A 20,531-nucleotide genomic window follows, 5' to 3' on the forward strand; every position below is an offset into this window, starting at 1 on the left:
TAACAACCCGCCAGTTGAACTAAACATATCCAGCTACCCGGGTGGCAAGTGACACGTGAATCAGCTGATTTAGTCTGGTGTCGACACGACCCCCTCGTGGTGTCGACACGACCCCCTCGTGGTGTCGACACGACCCCCTCGTGGTGTCGACACGACCCCTTCGTGGTGTCGACACGACCCCTTCGTGGTGTCGACACGACCCACTCGTGGTGTCGACACGACCCCCTCGTGGTGTCGACACGACCCCCTCGTGGTGTCGACACGACCCCCTCGTGGTGTCGACACGACCCACTCGTGGTGTCGACACGACCCCCTCGTGGTGTCGACACGACCCCCTCGTGGTGTTGACACGACCCCCTCGTGGTGTCGACACGACCCCCTCGTGGTGTCGACACGACCCCCTCGTGGTGTCGACACGACCCCCTCGTGGTGTCGACACGACCCCCTCGTGGTGTCGACACGACCCCCTCGTGGTGTCGACACGACCCCCTCGTGGTGTCGACACGACCCCCTCGTGGTGTCGACACGACCCCTCGTGGTGTCGACACGACCCCCTCGTGGTGTCGACACGACCCCCTCGTGGTGTCGACACGACCCCCTCGTGGTGTCGACACGACCCCCTCGTGGTGTCGACACGACCCCTCGTGGTGTCGACACGACCCCCTCGTGGTGTCGACACGACCCCCTCGTGGTGTCGACACGACCCCCTCGTGGTGTCGACACGACCCCCTCGTGGTGTCGACACGACCCCCTCGTGGTGTCGACACGACCCCCTCGTGGTGTTGACACGACCCCCTCGTGGTGTTGACACGACCCCCTCGTGGTGTTGACACGACCCCCTCGTGGTGTCGACACGACCCCCTCGTGGTGTCGACACGACCCCCTCGTGGTGTTGACACGACCCCCTCGTGGTGTCGACACGACCCCCTCGTGGTGTTGACACGACCCCCTCGTGGTGTCGACACGACCCCTTCGTGGTGTTGACACCAAACACAGCGACAACACACAACTCTCATAGTGTAAACACCCTTGTTACCTGTGCTTTACATGCACCCTGTTTCGAGAGTCAAGCCTCCTCTGTAAGGGCCGAGATCTGGGTTCCCAATACTTGGCTCAGTGAGGCAATGTTAATGTCCACCACGTATTAACGCAACCAATTACGAAACCTGTATATCTTGCCTTAATCATGACGGTTTTGTTTACATCTATTAAACAGTTTATGAGCATGGAGGTTGTTTATAACCTCGGGTTGTGAAGTTTATGAACTAAACGGTTCAACAAATGTAAACCAAAGGGCCATGAATGAGGAAAGATGTACGGGTTTCGCAAGTGTAAATGCTTGGTTTATCCCGACCTGCACTGACTATTGCAACCCACCAAGTCAGGCACTTGGCGACATTGTAAGAGAACAGTTTGCTGAAACATAGTTTCAATCCAGTTGACAGTTGAGAGGCGGGACCAAAGAGTCAAAGTTCAACCCCCGCAAGCACAACTAGGTGAGAACAGTTCTATATCGCATTCTGGTGCCCTCACTTTCATGGGGTCTTGTCTCTTAACATATCTTGCTCCAAGATAATATTTGTTTCCATGTGGATTAGCAACCCAACCTCAGACAATCTTCCGTCTATATAATACTCTGGTCCTCGTTCAAAGGCGGCCACAATTACCAGAATTCGGACGCGTTCCCAGTAGTTTGTGCATTATGGCATCAATATGAGCAGTCAAGTACCTCTGTATACAGTGGTATAGTCACTATGTACCTCTGTATACAGTGGTATAGTCACTATGTACCTCTGTATACAGTGGTATAGTCACTATGTACCTCTGTATACAGTGGTATAGTCACTATGTACCTCTGTATACAGTGGTATAGTCACTATGTACCTCTGTATACAGTGGTACAGTCACTATGTACCTCTGTATACAGTGGTACAGTCACTATGTACCTCTGTATACAGTGGTACAGTCACTATGTACCTCTGTATACAGTGGTACAGTCACTATGTACCTCTGTATACAGTGGTACAGTCACTATGTACCTCTTGCTCTTCACATATTTCACCACACAATTCAGGCACCACCCACTTGGTGTCGACATTACTGCATGGACTCTATCCGATCACGCCATCACCCCCCCCCCTACGCCCCGAACACCCCCCACCCCCACAACCTCCGCCAACAGGAGGAGGTTTTATCCAGTGATGGGGTTCTTTCCGGCAAAGTTCCTTATGAGAAGACAATAAATCGAAATTGAATTAACCTGATTTAGTAACTTACATCAGTAACTCTCTACGGCAGAGTATATCCCACCAGAGATGTCCTAGTAGGCAGAGTAGGACACGTTTGTGTACACTACACACGCGTCCTCATGCTTGGGACGACTAGAGGCCCTGCTGTCACGGTGTCTGTGCGAGTTCCAACTATGTAGGAACCTAGATTGTTTCCTCCAAGGAGTGCCGGACCAACCGGGCTGTGGTGGGTATGTGGGCCTGCGGGCCGCTCCAAGCAACAGCCTGGTGGACCAAACTCTCACCTGTCAAGCTCACATCAACGTTTCTCAGCCACAAAACAAAGTTGTAAGTAAGAGCACGGAATGGAACGGAATTATCAGTGGGAAAGCGCCAAGCCATTACGACTATATAGCACTGGGAAGGGATCAATATGAGGAATTGGGATGGGACGGTGGGGGGAAAGGAATGGTGCCTAACTACTTGGTGGACGGTCGGGGATTGAACGCCGACTTGCATGAAGCGAGACCGTCGCTCTACCATCCACCCTAAATGGAGGGGGTCAATTTTGGTGAATTGAAAGAACATTTGTAGGTGTTTGCCAGCCCCATTTGCCCGTATCCGGGGGGAGTTGGGGGGAGACACCCCAACCCCCCACACAGCTTAACAAAGGAGATAACAGTGTACCCACCAACTCCAATGGGTCCAAGTAGGATTGCAGGTACTGCCATTGGACACTCACCTGCCTCCTTGACCCTAGCCATGACTGACTGGCCAACTGAGTCAGCAGGTCTCGCTGAACCCACCTTCCCACTCCTACCGCCCCCCCAACCCCAACAAAGTAATGTGTTGGCCAGCCTGTTCTTATAAACAAAGGCTAAAGTCTATTCCATGCATCCGCCAAACCCCCCCTGGTGTTTATGAATGAAAAACGGTTTACACACAACACGTTCTCGACTCAAGTCCATTCCATCCAGCGGTCGACCCCCAGCCCCCGTCCTCCAAACAAAGACCCAAAAGTCATTCCATGCACCCGCCTAACCCCCCAGGTGTTTATGAATGAAAAGCGGTTTACACACGAGTCACAACTACTGACGTTCGAACATATCCGGAACAAGTGCTTCACTGACGAATTTTGTTTGAACCACAACGCTGTAAATGCTTCACCCACGTACTACAAATACAAATAATCGCCAACAGAACCTAAACACCTAACCTATCCTATGCCTATATATAAACAATATCCTAATATATTATAATATTAATTTTTATTTGAGAAAATTCCCGATTTGAATGAACAGCATGTACAAATGTATGACTGCGTCTGTGGGGTCGACCGCTAGATGGAATGGACTTGAGTCGAGGACGGGTTGGTGGGTCACCGTCGGGGCATCTCAAGCCTCTCCCACACGCCAAGCAGCCGGCCATAAGGAGCAACTCAAGACGGAACCGTCCCCTCGGCTTGGTGATGACAATACCATGAAGAACCTCCACTGTTCCCAAGTCCAGTGTCACACCATATCTTGAGGTTATCTTGAGATGATTTCGGGGCTTTTTAGTGTCCCCGCGGCCCGGTCCTCGACCAGGCCTCCACCCCCAGGAAGCAGCCCGTGACAGCTGACTAACACCCAGGTACCTATTTTACTGCTAGGTAACAGGGACATAGGGTACCTGCTTGATACCTGCTTGATGGGGTTCTGGGAGTTCCCATCAAGCAGGTATCAACCAGGTTTATCAAAGGGGGCCACGTCATCCTTGTAACACACCAGAACATGCTCTCTCACTTCAATATAACCCAAGTAATATCATTATTTCTGTAGGGTAAACACAGAGGGTTAACTCACCAGTTAATTCAACCCTTCCATATTAGACTTATCGTGGTAATCGTGGACTTATCTGGGAGATTATCGCCAGGATTACCAGTCCAGAATGAACACACACACACACACACTACATTATCATACTGTCACAACCTGCAAGCAATGTATTTAGCGGTTACTTAATGTACATAGATACAAAGTTTAGTAAGAGCAGATAGGTGTTTGCTGCCAGTTAGTGACTGTGTGGGGGGGGGTACTGTCCACTCAGTGACTACGAGCAAGTGAGGGATAGTATATACTCCGTATACTACAGTAGACACTACAGTATACTACAGTAGATACTACAGTAGCTTTGTCGCATCTGCTCCGGTATAACAATTATTCGCAGATTCGATATCTTTGTCCGGCCTTGAAGTTATAGGTGGGATATGCGTACGTTGAAAAAGTCCGACCCTCTTCTATCTCGGACCCTCTTGTTCTATAATATGTAGGACTTTGTCTATGTAAGGAGTTGTCACACGGTAGCAATAGGCTGGACACAACCTCCCCTGAGGGCAGGCTGGACACAACCTCCCCTGAGGGCAGGCTGGACACAACCTCCCCTGAGGGCAGGCTGGACACAACCTCACCTGAGGGCAGGCTGGACACAACCTCCCCTGAGGGCAGGCTGGACACAACCTCCCCTGAGGGCAGGCTGGACACAACCTCCCCTGAGGGCAGGCTGGACACAACCTCCCCTGAGGGCAGGCTGGACACAACCTCCCCTGAGGGCAGGCTGGACACAACCTCCCCTGAGGGCAGGCTGGACACAACCTCCCCTGAGGGCAGGCTGGACACAACCTCCCCTGAGGGCAGGCTGGACACAACCTCCCCTGAGGGCAGGCTGGACACAACCTCACCTGAGGTCAGACTGGACACAACCTCCCCTGAGGGCAGGCTGGACACAACCTCCCCTGAGGGCAGGCTGGACACAACCTCACCTGAGGTCAGGCTGGACACAACCTCCCCTGAGGGCAGGCTGGACACAACCTCCCCTGAGGGCAGGCTGGACACAACCTCCCCTGAGGGCAGGCTGGACACAACCTCCCCTGAGGGCAGGCTGGACACAACCTCCCCTGAGGGCAGGCTGGACACAACCTCCCCTGAGGGCAGGCTGGACACAACCTCCCCTGAGGGCAGGCTGGACACAACCTCCCCTTGTTGTAATCCACAAGTTAGTAGGAATTATTAGCTAGAGGATCATTACTACAACACTTAACGAATGATGATTGAAAGTACATGTAAGTAGACAGACTATGGATCACATATCTAAGAAAGGTCAATGGATTAAGACCGAAGCTGTTTAGCCAAATGATTAATTCCTGGAAAGAGGAATTATTCTTCGTCAGGCTTCCAGGAACAAGATTACCTCTCTAGGGATAAGGTTAATCGGATTATACCTTCCTTGAGAGGTGGGGTGAAATGGTTGAGGGAGATGGCTGACTGGAGTCAGTCTGATTGTGGGAGTGGAACTGGGAAGGCCTCCGCATCTCAGTTTGTGGCAGCAGCGAAGTGTAGCAGACAGCTATGCGAGAGCCTGTTGTGATCTTAGTGACCAAGTTAAGTCTGCAGTATGTGAGTATTGAATGTAAGACTAACCGGGTGTGGAGCGTTGTAGTAATCATTCCGTATTAGGGACTTAGGCGGAAGTTACGAGTGTGGGGGGTGATCGCGGAGGTCAAGTGGTCTATGGGTATTGGAAGTGTATTGACCTAATAGAGTATGTTAATTAATATAGTATTATTTGTCAGAGTCTATTCTTTGTAATTAAATGACAAAACCCGACGGCCTTTAAATACCTTCCATATGTCCACTCATTGTGTTCCAGTACAAACCTAGTGGTACGCCTCAAGGGTCTGGTGTGTGTAGGAGTACACGGTGGTAGTAACGGTTGCTGAGGCAAGGTGTTATGTGTTGTGTAATTGCTGTGTTCGGAATGAACCGGGGTTCAGCGTCACGACATATTTGGTGGCAGCGCAAACAGGTTTTGGAACACTGTGCGAGATGAAGAAAGTGTGGTTCTGGTTTAGTTGGTGAGGGAATGTTCGGGAAATGGTAGACGTCGGGTTGTGGTGAGAATGGGGGTTACTAGACGGAGGAAAGAAGGGTCAGGTGAGACCAGGGCAGAGGTGTTAGTTAATTAAAGGGACTAGGCCATTGTGGGGCACATGTGGGGTTTATTTCTTTCTTTCCAGATTCCCGCAACGAGAGACGGCTAAGAGGCAAGTCTGGACCACTGAAGCATCGGGATCCAAAACAAGTGCAGTGTTCGTAGTGCGGATTATACAGTGTTCGTAGTGTGGATTATACAGTGTTCGCAGTGCGGATTGTACAGCGTGGCGAGGTAAACTAGCGCGGGTGAATGTGGGCCAGCGTAGGCCATGTGCGGGCCAAGCGATGGGTGGGCCAAGCGAGCCGCACCTTGGAGCTTGTTTTATATCGTTGGTAAGGCGGTAATAGTGATAAAACGTTGCTAAGGACAAATCAAGCGTGAAAACTACGTAATATGACGTAAATTAACTTTCACGTAAAGTGTAAACCTAATATTTTAAAGATAATTAAATATTACCTAAAGATTCTAGCGATTTCAGGCGATACATCGATACAGAAAATAGGCGAAGTGAATTGTGAACTCCTAGGCATAGCGAGCGACGCGTAATTTGACGTCTGTGGTTCGATGTCTCGTGTACCGTGGAAAGGGCCATGGAGATTTTTTTGTGGGTGCAGGTAGCATTATGGAGAGTGTTACCGTGGGACACGGGGAGCGTGTCCCGTTGGTGGGGGTGTGTGGCGCCGGGAGTAGTGCATGGTTGTGTATTGGCGTTTGTACGCCGGGGTGTGTAGTGTAATGCACGTGTAGTGGCTTATTAGACGCCAGCGTAATGCATAGTAATTACCGTAGTGTAATGTGCATGTTTTGACTGTTGATATTATGGATGTAGTATAGTGCATGACATTGTTGGCATTGTAGCGCCAAGGTGTAGCATGAGTAGCATAACTAGTTGTTGTAACACTGGGTGTATTGTAGACATTAGCGTTGAAGTCTGTTAACGCTGGTGGTAGTGTGTGGCGGGTGGCCACTACACAAGATATTATACCTGACGACTGTGGGTCAGGTAATTAACGGATTACCAGAGAAAAGGGACAGTGTGTGTTGCGTTTGGTGATGTCTCGTGGTGGTTTGATGCGCTCTGGCGCAAGGCATATGCCTGTGGTGGTAATGGCGTTGGGGACGCCGGGTGTGGTGTTGATGGCGTTGGGGACGCCGGGTGTTGTGGTGATGGCGTTGGGGACGCCGGGTGTTGTGTTGATGGCGTTGGGGACGCCGTGTGTGGTGTTGATGGCGTTGGGGACGCCGGGTGTGGTGTTGATGGCGTTGGGGACGCCGGGTGTTGTGTTGATGGCGTTGGGGACGCCGGGTGTGGTGTTGATGGCGTTGGGGACGCCGGGTGTTGTGTTGATGGCGTTGGGGACGCCGGGTGTTGTGTTGATGGCGTTGGGGACGCCGTGTGTTGTGTTGATGGCGTTGGGGACGCCGTGTGTGGTGTTGATGGCGTTGGGGACGCCGGGTGTTGTGTTGATGGCGTTAGGGACGCCGTGTGTTGTGTTGAGGGCGTTGGGGACGCCGAGTGTTGTGTTGAGGGCGTGGGGACGCCGTGTGTTGTGTTGAGGGCGTTGGGGACGCCGTGTGTTGTGTTGAGGGCGTTGGGGATGCCGTGTGTTGTGTTGATGGCGTTGGGGACGCCGTGTGTTGTGTTGAGGGCGTTGGGGACGCCATTGGGTGGTGTAGTGTAGTGGCGTTTGGACGCCTGGTATGGAGTGTGGTGTTGTGGAGTATATGGTGGCGCAGGGGCGCCAGGTAGTGGTCGGTAAGGTGAGTATTGGCGTAGCAAGGTCGGTGCGTTAGGACGCAGGAAGTGGTTGTAGGGATGTGTGGCGTTATATTGAGGTCATCAGTGGTTGGGATGACCAGAGGAGATGGTGTGTCGGAGTGGGTAAGTCTTATGGATAAGATGAAATGTGAATAATTGCAGGAGTTGGTGGCTGCAGTAGGCGAGTCAAGTCGATATCTCTAGCAAGACTCATAAAAGACTAATAAAAATTCATTATTTTCATTAAAATTTTCATTAATTAAGTCGGAGTGGGTAAGTCTTATGGATAAGATTATAAGGTAGAATTTCAAATTTCAGGTGTTGGTGGTTGCAGTGGACGAGCGAAGTAGATATACTAATTTCTTATTAAGTTGTTACAGGAATCTCGCTAGAGGCGAGCCAGTGGCAGTATGATGTTTTAGTGACATAAGTGTGAAATTATTTTAATGAGGTATTTATTGTGATAATGTATGTGCATGTATATACTGTATATTACTTCATCGGCACCATTACTGAGTGTTAGGCTTGAGAAGGTCCCCCGGGATCATGTCACAGAGCTTCAGGTAGAGTAGAAGGGAAGCTATGAGGCTACACTCAGTAATTCTAGAGAAAAAAAAAAGGGGGAGGAAGTGAAGCCAACGTGACGTTATAGGCGAAATTCGCCCCCTGACATCAAAGCAGGGATAAGGGCCAGCTGCAATGGTTTTGCAGCTGCGCTCAGGCTATATACGGGGAGAGAGTAAGGAGCCGAGGGGGTTATGTAATAATGGGATCGAGCCAGGGGGCTCCGAGGGAATATTTTGCAGGTACAGCGGTCGGGAAGGTGTGAATACAGGTGGACCCACTCTGGGCGGATGGGCCTAGACCAGAGAGCTGTGAGGTATCTACAGCGTTCTGGGATTGGTGCCCTGGAACGAGACGTCAGCACAGACCCAAGGGGACATGACCCTGGGGTAGGAATCTCCGTTGCTCTGGAGGCCAGGATCACGTTACCTCAGAGCAACGATGGGACATTAACAACATTCACCAGGCTGGACAGCCTGGGTTTTGTCTGGGTCATGGAGGATCTATGACCTAGCAACCATGGGACACAAAGACAAGAGAAGTGATGCTGCCAATTGTGGAGGAGGCCAGTGAAACATTGTGTGATCATTGTAAGCCCTTATGTCAACAGTACAGGGCAAGATGTTAAATTATAATTACTAAGGATGAAGAACCTTAGATATATATGTGTTGTGTATATATTAATGACTAGTGTCATTTCTGTTTAAGTGCCAGCATTCTGGTCCATGTAATTTTATGGTTATGTTTGTATGTAATTATATGTCAGCAGTTTAGGTATATGTGCATTGTTGGAGATGGGAAAAATTATTACAGACTACTTTACCTGTGCTATGATGTGAATATAATGTATATGTTGGAGAAGTGTTGTGAGTCATGTCGGGGAAAATTTTAATTTATTTCATTGTGTGTATGATGAACTTATTGGATGATTTTTTAGTTGTACACATATGGTGGGTGCATCCTCCAGGTCCTTGCACTAATGGAACCATTGCAATGATGCATATGGGGACATATGCGTGTTTAAGGAGGGGAGTGGTGTTGTAATCCACAAGTTAGTAGGAATTATTAGCTAGAGGATCATTACTACAACACTTAACGAATGATGATTGAAAGTACATGTAAGTAGACAGACTATGGATCACATATCTAAGAAAGGTCAATGGATTAAGACCGAAGCTGTTTAGCCAAATGATTAATTCCTGGAAAGAGGAATTATTCTTCGTCAGGCTTCCAGGAACAAGATTACCTCTCTAGGGATAAGGTTAATCGGATTATACCTTCCTTGAGAGGTGGGGTGAAATGGTTGAGGGAGATGGCTGACTGGAGTCAGTCTGATTGTGGGAGTGGAACTGGGAAGGCCTCCGCATCTCAGTTTGTGGCAGCAGCGAAGTGTAGCAGACAGCTATGCGAGAGCCTGTTGTGATCTTAGTGACCAAGTTAAGTCTGCAGTATGTGAGTATTGAATGTAAGACTAACCGGGTGTGGAGCGTTGTAGTAATCATTCCGTATTAGGGACTTAGGCGGAAGTTACGAGTGTGGGGGGTGATCGCGGAGGTCAAGTGGTCTATGGGTATTGGAAGTGTATTGACCTAATAGAGTATGTTAATTAATATAGTATTATTTGTCAGAGTCTATTCTTTGTAATTAAATGACAAAACCCGACGGCCTTTAAATACCTTCCATATGTCCACTCATTGTGTTCCAGTACAAACCTAGTGGTACGCCTCAAGGGTCTGGTGTGTGTAGGAGTACACGGTGGTAGTAACGGTTGCTGAGGCAAGGTGTTATGTGTTGTGTAATTGCTGTGTTCGGAATGAACCGGGGTTCAGCGTCACGACACCCCTGAGGGCAGGCTGGACACAACCTCCCCTGAGGGCAGGCTGGACACAACCTCCCCTGAGGGCAGGCTGGACACAACCTCCCCTGAGGGCAGGCTGGACACAACCTCCCCTGAGGGCAGGCTGGACACAACCTCCCCTGAGGGCAGGCTGGACACAACCTCCCCTGAGGGCAGGCTGGACACAACCTCCCCTGAGGGCAGGCTGGACACAACCTCCCCTGAGGGCAGGCTGGACACAACCTCCCCTGAGGGCAGGCTGGACACAACCTCCCCTGAGGGCAGGCTGGACACAACCTCCAACAACGATGCATCAAGAATGCGAAGCATTAGTAATAAAGTCATACTCCCATCTTACGACCATGTCTTGGAGAAACCTTACCTGGTTGATGGGGTTCTGGGAGTTCTTCTACTCCCCAAGCCCGGCCCGAGGCCAGGCTTGACTTGTGAGAGTTTGGTCCACCAGGCTGTTGCTTGGAGCGGCCCGCAGGCCCACATACCCACCACAGCCCGGTTGGTCCGGCACTCATTGTGTTGCCATTTGAGAAGCTGCCATTTGAGAAGCCTTGGGTGTAACTCCTGCCATTTACCTCTACCACAGTGTCACTAAAGTATCCACTGGTGCCCCCCCCTTCACCCTCCTCATATGCTAGGAACATTTCCGTCCCTTGGATCAAGTGATGAAGTATTGAAACCCCCCAGGCTGTTGTGGAGTGCATCTTAAATCCTAATCTACTGAACAAGGCAGCTGAAGCTGTCACATCCCTATCACGGGAGGTGTTTAAGTATTTGGTTCTACAATTAGCATCAAAGAGAACACCATAGACCTTATTTTCACCACCAACAGAGTCACAAATCTACACACAAATAATTTCTTAGAGAGAGCAAGAGGCGCGGCCGTGGCGTGGAGGTTGTCACCTGTCTGTAAACTAGGGCACCGAGGATTGTCAACTGGCTGTCTATATATATGGGACAAAACTCGCCGGCATTCTTCAGCGTTCATGAGGATGCTTGGTAAACACCTGCTGTTTATCAGCCTGGTGATGGGGAGGAGGGACATCACCCACCTGGTGATGGGGTGACATCATCCACCTGGTGATGGGGAGGGACATCACCCACCTGGTGATGGGGGGGGGGGACCACTCACGCCACCCAGAGTCGCGCCCAGCAGCCTGGTCGACGACCGGGCCGCGGAGCCCCGAAATCATCTCAAGGTAACCTCAAGGAGGCGGCCAGCTGCACCATCCATCCCGCTCTCTCAATCTGCCACCGTTTAAACCGTCAATATTACGGTGCTATATTTGTTACTAATAGGAACCATTGTTAACGGATCGGTCGAGTCCGTTAACAATGCGACCTATTAGACAAAGGGCCGGGCTGTGTCGAGGTCCTCGCCCGTGCCTCTGCACCGGTACTGACCTCTGGAATACCCCCAGATGAAGAAGGCCCGTGGAGGCCAACTCCTACCAGGATTCGAAGGGGGCATTTTCGTGACCACTGACGAAGCATGTAGATCTTCCCTTGACCATAGCGGCTTAGTCTGTAAATCTATGAAAGTTTGGAGCTTGCAGACTTCACAACCCAAGGTTATTACTGTTATATGTAATAATAACCTTAAGTGCAGGGGGATAATACTCTCCCAGTGCTGGGTTCTCACTCACCATGAGTAGATGAAGGTGTAGTGGGGGGGGGGGGTGCGGCTTAGGGGAGGGGGTGTTGGGTACTGACTCACCTGTTCTGGGTGAGGGTGTAGTGGGGTGAGAGGTGGGGCCGAGGGGACGGGGTGCCAGCCTGGTGCTGACGCTCGTACTCAGCACACAGGGTCAGGATCTCCTCCAGACGAGCCCTCTCAGCCGCCGCTGCCTCCTGCTCCTTCAGCCGCTCCTCCACCGCCTGCAGGAGAAACTACAGTCTTAGCACACCTCAACAGTACATAACAATATACCAAACTGCATTAGACCTATTGGTAAATAGGAGGCAGCTCCTATTGGCCCATACGAGGCAGCTCCTATTCAAACGAACGGAAATATAATTGAGAAAAATGTGAAAAATGACGCCCAATTAACACGGCGGGCCCACCACGCGTCCATCTCCCGCCAACAAATACAAGAACTGTGGCGGGAACAGCGGTGGATCCCTTCAAGAGAAACGCTGGGCACGTTCCAACGTGATCTGCTTGACCAGACTGACCAGGCTCCAGGAGGCCTGGTCGACGACCGGGCCGCGGGGACGCTAAGCCCCGGAAGCACCTCAAGGTAACCTCAAGGTGTGTGAGCCACAAGTGACAAGAGAAAGACACAAGACAACTCGCACCTCAAAAGACCAGCGAGATAATTAACAGACACAATACAGAGAGAGAGAAAGCAGATAACAAGAGAGAGAGGGAGGAGAGGTGGGAGAGCAACATTAGCGTGGTGGAGACACATCCTGGAAGTAACAAGCATCTTCCCGTCCCGTCATCTCCCAGGCACATCTGTGCGGATGTTGGCTCACATCCATGTCACGCTGGGCTCTTCTACATCCACACACAAGTATCCCCCAACCCCTTCCCTCCTCCTCGAAGTCAGGTCAACTCAAGTAACCCCTCTCCACGAAGTCAGGCCAACACAAGTAACCCCTCTCCACGAAGTCAGACCAACCCCCCACCTCCCTGAAGTTCTTGTTTTGATAATGGGACGAAAACAAAACAGTGTGACATAAAATAAAGAATGATAAGCTTATCTCTGTTGACACACACACTGTAATCTGCCGAATGTAAACATGTCTTCACACGTGGGAATATTTCAGCCAATCCTCCTAAAATGACAGTAACTTACAGTAACTTGGGTGGACGCACCAGTACGGACTGTTGGGTCACCCTCTCCGAAAAAAAGCAGTTTACATTTTGTATATTAATTTTATAGAGTCGCAGAAAAAGACAAAACCCCCCCTAGCTTAAGTAGGTCTATTGAAGCACATACATGTATTAGGCCTAGGATTGCCAGGACAGGTCAGGTTAGGCTCTTCAGTTACTTTTCCGATGTTCTAGATGCATTTGTGCTAATTCAGTAACACAACACGTGAACAGTACACATTGGTACTTTAACCAAACAGTTGATATAAGTACTATCATGGGATGAACTATTTAGTCTTATTATATATTGTATTAATTATACACCATGTATACTTTGCCACTCATCATCCTAATATTCACAACAATGTGAACATTGGGCTACAAATTAATACGTCTACAGGAGTAATGTGATCCCGGGTTCGATCCCGCAATACAATAAAAAGCACAATGTAAGATGTCACATTTGTTCGTACATTCCCCAGCCTCCACTACTGTCCCTGTCCTTCCCAGCCGTCTTGGCGCCACCCACGCCCTTCTGCTCCCCCCCCCCCTGCCCCAGTCTCCCGACGCCACCACCCACGCCCTCTCTGTCTTCCACAGCCTCCTGACCCACGCCCTCTCTGCCTTCCACAGGCTCCTGACCCTCGCCCTCTCTGCCTTCCACAGGCTCCTGACCCACGCCCTCTCTGCCTTCCACAGGCTCCTGACCCACGCCCTCTCTGCCTTCCACAGGCTCCTGACCCACGCCCTCTCTGCCTTCCACAGGCTCCTGACCCACGCCCTCTCTGCCTTCCACAGGCTCCTGACCCACGCCCTCTCTGCCTTCCACAGGCTCCTGACCCACGCCCTCTCTGCCTTCCACAGGCTCCTGACCCACGCCCTCTCTGCCTTCCACAGGCTCCTGACCCACGCCCTCTCTGCCTTCCACAGGCTCCTGACCCACGCCCTCTCTGCCTTCCACAGGCTCCTGACCCACGCCCTCTCTGCCTTCCACAGGCTCCTGACCCACGCCCTCTCTGCCTTCCACAGGCTCCTGACCCACGCCCTCTCTGCCTTCCACAGGCTCCTGACCCACGCCCTCTCTGCCTTCCACAGGCTCCTGACCCACGCCCTCTCTGCCTTCCACAGGCTCCTGACCCACGCCCTCTCTGCCTTCCACAGGCTCCTGACCCACGCCTGCTGCCTTCACCAGCATCCTGGTCCCGCCACCCACGCCCCTCTGTGATCCACGCTCAACCACAGGAAATGAAGCACTGACAATTGGCCGGTGTCAACACTACAACCCAACCATCAGTGGCCCACAGAAGATGCTGTGGTTATACAGCTCCTTAAGTCCCCCTGCAGCTGTTACTGCTCCGTACTCGCATACCACCTTCAGCCTACTGGTACACACACACACACAGATGAACTGGACAAACTGAAGGAATGTTCCAACAAATGGCTGTTAGAGTTTAACCCGATCAAATGTAAAGTAATGAAAATAGGTGTAGGGAGCAGGAGGCCAGATACAAGGTACCATTTGGGACAAGAAATTCTTCAAGAATCGGAGTGAGAAAGACCTGGGGGTTGATATCACGTCAGACCTGTCCCTGAAGCCTATATGAAGAGGATATCATCAGCGGCATATGTCAGGTTGGCCAACATAAAAACGACTTGTGTAAGGAATCATTAAGAACCTTGTATAAAACATATGTTAGACCAATCCTAGGGTATGCAGCTCCAGCATAGAGTTCGTATCTCAAGCACAAAACTAAATTGGAGAAGGTTCAGAGGTATGCCTTCAGACTAGTACCCCGAGCTGAGGGGTATGAGCTACGAGGAGAGACTACTGGAGCTAAACCTCACGACGCTAAAAGAAAGAAGAGTTAGTGGGGGAGACGATCACCACATACAAGATTATCAGAGGAATTAATAGGGTAGATAAAAGCAATTTATTTAACACAAGGGGCACACGCATTAGGAGACACAGGCGAGAAAATTGAGTACCGAGATAAGCCATTGAGACATTAGAAAGAACTTTTTCAGTGTCTGAATGGTTAACAAACGGAATACATTAGGAAGTAATATGGTGGAGGCAGAATACATACACAGTTTCAAATGTAGATACGATAGAGCCTAATAGACTCAGGAACCTGTACACCAGTTGATTGACAGTTGAGAGGCGGGGACCAAAGAGACGAAGCTCAACCCCCGCAAGCACAACTAGATGAGTACACCCACACTCGTCCCTCTCTTACTGGTACTCTCATCACTTGACAAGTCTCGTCCCGTTAAGTTCACAAGAAGCGTCGAATCTGTAGTGGTTTTGCCCAACCACAAGTGTATAAACCTACAGAAGCCCCTCCTAACCTATGGAGGCCGGGGCGCTCTAGTCCAAGGCAGCGTCTGACTCATAAAGATTAAGCCACTGGCACGGGCATGAATAGCCCGTAAAAGGCAGCGTCAACATGTCGCTACTCCTGCTCCTGTACCAGGTAAGTTATGCGGCTCACCATAGCCCGTGCTACTTGGAACTTGGATTCCCCTCCCCCCACGATTAACGGGGGTCCCTGAGGGCTGGCACCCAGTGCCTGGTGAGACATGGGTCGCCCTTCAACGTTCCTGAAGGTGAGATTGGCGGCCCTTGTCAGCACCAGCGCACAGTGACCCCTAGCGGCGCGGGAACGGTATTACCATGCGTGGGAGACCCTCCCCAGTCAGCCCTGGAAGCGGGGCATACAGCCAACCCTCAATGGAGAGGCAATACCAACAGACCGTTAAACGGCGACCATCCCTCGCTGTTGAGACAATAGGAAGCCTTGCAGTAACTCCCACACGGTGTAACGGCAGCACCTTTGACCTCACGGGTCAAAGGTCAAACCCAAATTGCGGCACAATCCTGCGTGAGGTCAGGCGTCACCACTATCGCGGCTTCATCAGGAAGTTGTAAATACTGTTTATCTACGAGTTCATAAACGGATTTTCGGTATAACTTTTTCCTTCAATGTTTCAAGTTTCACTTTATTTTATATTGTGCACCCCATACTCGTCCTGTGAGTGGTAGTTTATTGTGCACCCTATACTCGTTCTGTGCGTGGTAGTTTATTGTGCACCCCATACTCGTCCTGTGAGTGGTAGTTTATTGTGCACCCTATACTCGTTCTGTGCGTGGTAGTTTATTGTGCACCCCATACTCGTCCTGTGAGTGGTAGTTTATTGTGCACCCTATACTCGTTCTGTGCGTGGTAGTTTATTGTGCGCCCCATACTCGTCCTGTGCGTGGTAGTTTATTGTGCACCCTATACTCGTTCTGTGCGTGGTAGTTTATTGTGCACCCTATACTCGTTCTGTGCGTGGTAGTTTATTGTGCGCCCCATACTCGTCCTGTGAGTGGTAGTTTATTGTGCACCCTATACTCGTCCTGTGAGTGGTAGTTTATTGTGCACCCTATACTCGTTCTGTGCGTGGTAGTTTATTGTGCGCCCCATACTCGTCCTGTGCGTGGTAGTTTATTGTGCACCCCATACTCGTCCTGTGCGTGGTAGTTTATTGTGCACCCCATACTCGTCCTGTGCGTGGTAGTTTATTGTGCACCCCATACTCGTCCTGTGCGTGGTAGTTTATTGTGCACCCCATACTCGTCCTGTGCGTGGTAGTTTATTGTGCACCCCATACTCGTCCTGTGCGTGGTAGTTTATTGTGCACCCCATACTCGTCCTGTGCGTGGTAGTTTATTGTGCACCCCATACTCGTCCTGTGCGTGGTAGTTTATTGTGCACCCCATACTCGTCCTGTGCGTGGTAGTTTATTGTGCACCCTATACTCGTCCTGTGCGTGGTAGTTTATTGTGCACCCCATACTCGTCCTGTGCGTGGTAGTTTATTGTGCACCCCATACTCGTCCTGTGCGTGGTAGTTTATTGTGCACCCCATACTCGTCCTGTGCGTGGTAGTTTATTGTGCACCCCATACTCGTCCTGTGCGTGGTAGTTTATTGTGCACCCTATACTCGTCCTGTGCGTGGTAGTTTATTGTGCACCCTATACTCGTTCTGTGCGTGGTAGTTTATTGTGCGCCCCATACTCGTCCTGTGCGTGGTAGTTTATTGTGCACCCCATACTCGTTCTGTGCGTGGTAGTTTATTGTGCACCCTATACTCGTCCTGTGCGTGGTAGTTTATTGTGCACCCCATACTCGTCCTGTGCGTGGTAGTTTATTGTGCACCCCATACTCGTCCTGTGCGTGGTAGTTTATTGTGCACCCCATACTCATCCTGTGAGTGGTAGTTTATTGTGCACCCCATACTCGTCCTGTGCGTGGTAGTTTATTGTGCACCCCATACTCGTCCTGTGCGTGGTAGTTTATTGTGCGCCCCATACTCGTCCTGTGCGTGGTAGTTTATTGTGCACCCTATACTCGTCCTGTGCGTGGTAGTTTATTGTGCACCCCATACTCGTCCTGTGAGTGGTAGTTTACTGTGCACCCCATACTCGTCCTGTGCGTGGTAGTTTATTGTGCACCCCATACTCGTCCTGTGCGTGGTAGTTTATTGTGCACCCCATACTCGTCCTGTGCGTGGTAGTTTATTGTGCACCCCATACTCGTCCTGTGCGTGGTAGTTTATTGTGCACCCCATACTCGTCCTGTGAGTGGTAGTTTATTGTGCACCTCATACTCATCCTGTGAGTGGTAGTTTACTGTGCACCCCATACTCGTCCTGTGCGTGGTAGTTTATTGTGCACCCCATACTCGTCCTGTGCGTGGTAGTTTATTGTGCACCCCATACTCATCCTGTGAGTGGTAGTTTACTGTGCACCCCATACTCGTCCTGTGAGTGGTAGTTTATTGTGCACCTCATACTCATCCTGTGAGTGGTAGTTTATTGTGCACCCCATACTCGTCCTGTGCGTGGTAGTTTATTGTGCACCTCATACTCATCCTGTGAGTGGTAGTTTATTGTGCACCCCATGCTCATCCTGTGAGTGGTAGTTTATTGTGCACCCTATACTCGTCCTGTGAGTGGTAGTTTATTGTGCACCCTATACTCGTCCTGTGAGTGGTAGTTTATTGTGCACCCCATACTCGTCCTGTGAGTGGTAGTTTATTGTGCACCCCATACTCATCCTGTGAGTGGTAGTTTATTGTGCACCCCATACTCATCCTGTGAGTGGTAGTTTATTGTGCACCCCATACTCATCCTGTGAGTGGTAGTTTATTGTGCACCCCATACTCGTCCTGTGAGTGGTAGTTTATTGTGCACCCCATACTCGTCCTGTGAGTTGGAGTTTATTGTGCACCCCATACTCATCCTGTGAGTGGTAGTTTATTGTGCACCCCATACTCGTCCTGTGAGTGGTAGTTTATTGTGCACCCCATACTCGTCCTGTGCGTGGTAGTTTATTGTGCACCCCATACTCGTCCTGTGAGTGGTAGTTTATTGTGCACCCCATACTCGTCCTGTGCGTGGTAGTTTATTGTGCACCCCATACTCGTCCTGTGAGTGGTAGTTTATTGTGCACCCTATACTCGTCCTGTGCGTGGTAGTTTATTGTGCACCCCATACTCGTCCTGTGAGTGGTAGTTTATTGTGCACCCTATACTCGTCCTGTGAGTGGTAGTTTATTGTGCACCCCATACTCGTCCTGTGAGTGGTAGTTTATTGTGCACCCCATACTCATCCTGTGAGTGGTAGTTTATTGTGCACCCCATACTCATCCTGTGAGTGGTAGTTTATTGTGCACCCCATACTCGTCCTGTGAGTGGTAGTTTATTGTGCACCCCATACTCATCCTGTGAGTGGTAGTTTATTGTGCACCCCATACTCGTCCTGTGAGTGGTAGTTTATTGTGCACCCCATACTCATCCTGTGAGTGGTAGTTTATTGTGCACCCCATACTCATCCTGTGAGTGGTAGTTTATTGTGCACCCCATACTCGTCCTGTGAGTGGTAGTTTATTGTGCACCCCATACTCATCCTGTGAGTGGTAGTTTATTGTGCACCCCATACTCGTCCTGTGAGTGGTAGTTTATTGTGCACCCCATACTCATCCTGTGAGTGGTAGTTTATTGTGCACCCCATACTCGTCCTGTGAGTGGTAGTTTATTGTGATTATTATATTACTATCTTGTATAGTTTATTTATTATTGGTAGTTATGGTACTAGGTGAACACCCTGATTTGCCAGATGGCGGTAGCCTAATCCTTGTGATGCGGTGTGTGTGTGTGTGTGTGTGTGTGTGTGTGTGTGTGTGTGTGTGTGTGTGTGTGTGTGTGTGTGTGTGTGTGTGTGTGTGTGTGTGTGTGTGTCTTCACCTAGTTGTGTTTGCGGGGGGTTGAACTCTGCTCTTTCGGCCCGCCTCTCAACTGTCAATTAATCAATCAATTAAATGTTTTTTTTTCTCTCTCTCACATACACAGACACACAGGAAGCAGCTCCGTAACAGCTGTCTAACTCCCAGGTACTTATTTACTGCTAGGAAACAGGGCCATTTAGGATGAAAGAAAGTTTGCCCATTTGTTTCTGCCTGGTCCGGGAATCGAACCCGGGCCACAGAATTACTAGTCCTGCGCGCTGTTCCCTCAGCTACCAGACTCCTTCACGTACTGTGTGTATGTGTGTACACACCTGTGCTACGCTTCCTGCCCCCTGAGGGCGTCCCTGGCAGAACAACCACAATAGAGCCTCGAGGTGTTGGCGCCAGAGTACTCACCTAATTGTGCTTACGGGGGTTGAGCTCTGGCTCTTTGGTCCCGCCTCCCAACCGTCAATCAACTGGTGTACAGATTCCTGAGCCTACTGGGCTCTATCATATCTACATTTGAAACTGTGTATGGAGTCAGCCTCCACCACATCACTGCCTAATGCATTCCATTTACTAACTACTCTGACACTGAAAAAGTTCTTTCTAACGTCCCTGTGACTCATTTAGGTACTCAGTTTCCACCTGTGTCCCCTTGTTCGCGTCCCACCAGTGTTGAATAGTTCATCCTTGTTTACCCGGTCGATTCCTCTGAGCATTTTGTAGATTGATACACATCCATATAATGTGTTGATACCTTGTGAGTGTACCACCCATGTTAAATAATTAATCCTTGTCTACCCTGTCAATTCTCCTGAGAATTTTGCAGGTAGTGATCATGTCTCCCCTCCCATGTATGTGGTGATCAGTGTGCTGTGGGCAGGAGGCTGGCATTTGTGAACAAGTAGACTAGCTGTCTGGCGCCCAGGTGCCAGAGTCACCAGTGAAAGCCCCCTTACACCTCCCCCTCCAGGCTTGGTCAACACTTGGCCTTCCTCAACCACTACATAATGGCAGCTCAGGCTTACTCATTCCTCACCTTGGACAGGAACACCACCTGT

General features: G+C 50.3%; 1 protein-coding gene across 5 annotated transcripts in view; it reads right to left on the bottom strand.

Moving 5' to 3' along the window:
* LOC123773352 (pleckstrin homology-like domain family B member 1) overlaps positions 1-20,531 on the bottom strand; it is a 125,930-nt gene that overhangs the window by 93,262 nt on the left and 12,137 nt on the right. For all 5 annotated transcript variants that reach the window (XM_069318111.1, XM_069318109.1, XM_069318110.1 and 2 more), the window contains one exon: positions 12,093-12,253. In XM_069318111.1, coding sequence (XP_069174212.1) covers positions 12,093-12,253 — 161 coding nt within the window. The remainder of the gene's footprint in view (positions 1-12,092; positions 12,254-20,531) is intronic.

This window comes from Procambarus clarkii, chromosome 89 (assembly GCF_040958095.1).
Source record: "Procambarus clarkii isolate CNS0578487 chromosome 89, FALCON_Pclarkii_2.0, whole genome shotgun sequence".
Taxonomy (NCBI): domain Eukaryota; kingdom Metazoa; phylum Arthropoda; class Malacostraca; order Decapoda; family Cambaridae; genus Procambarus; species Procambarus clarkii.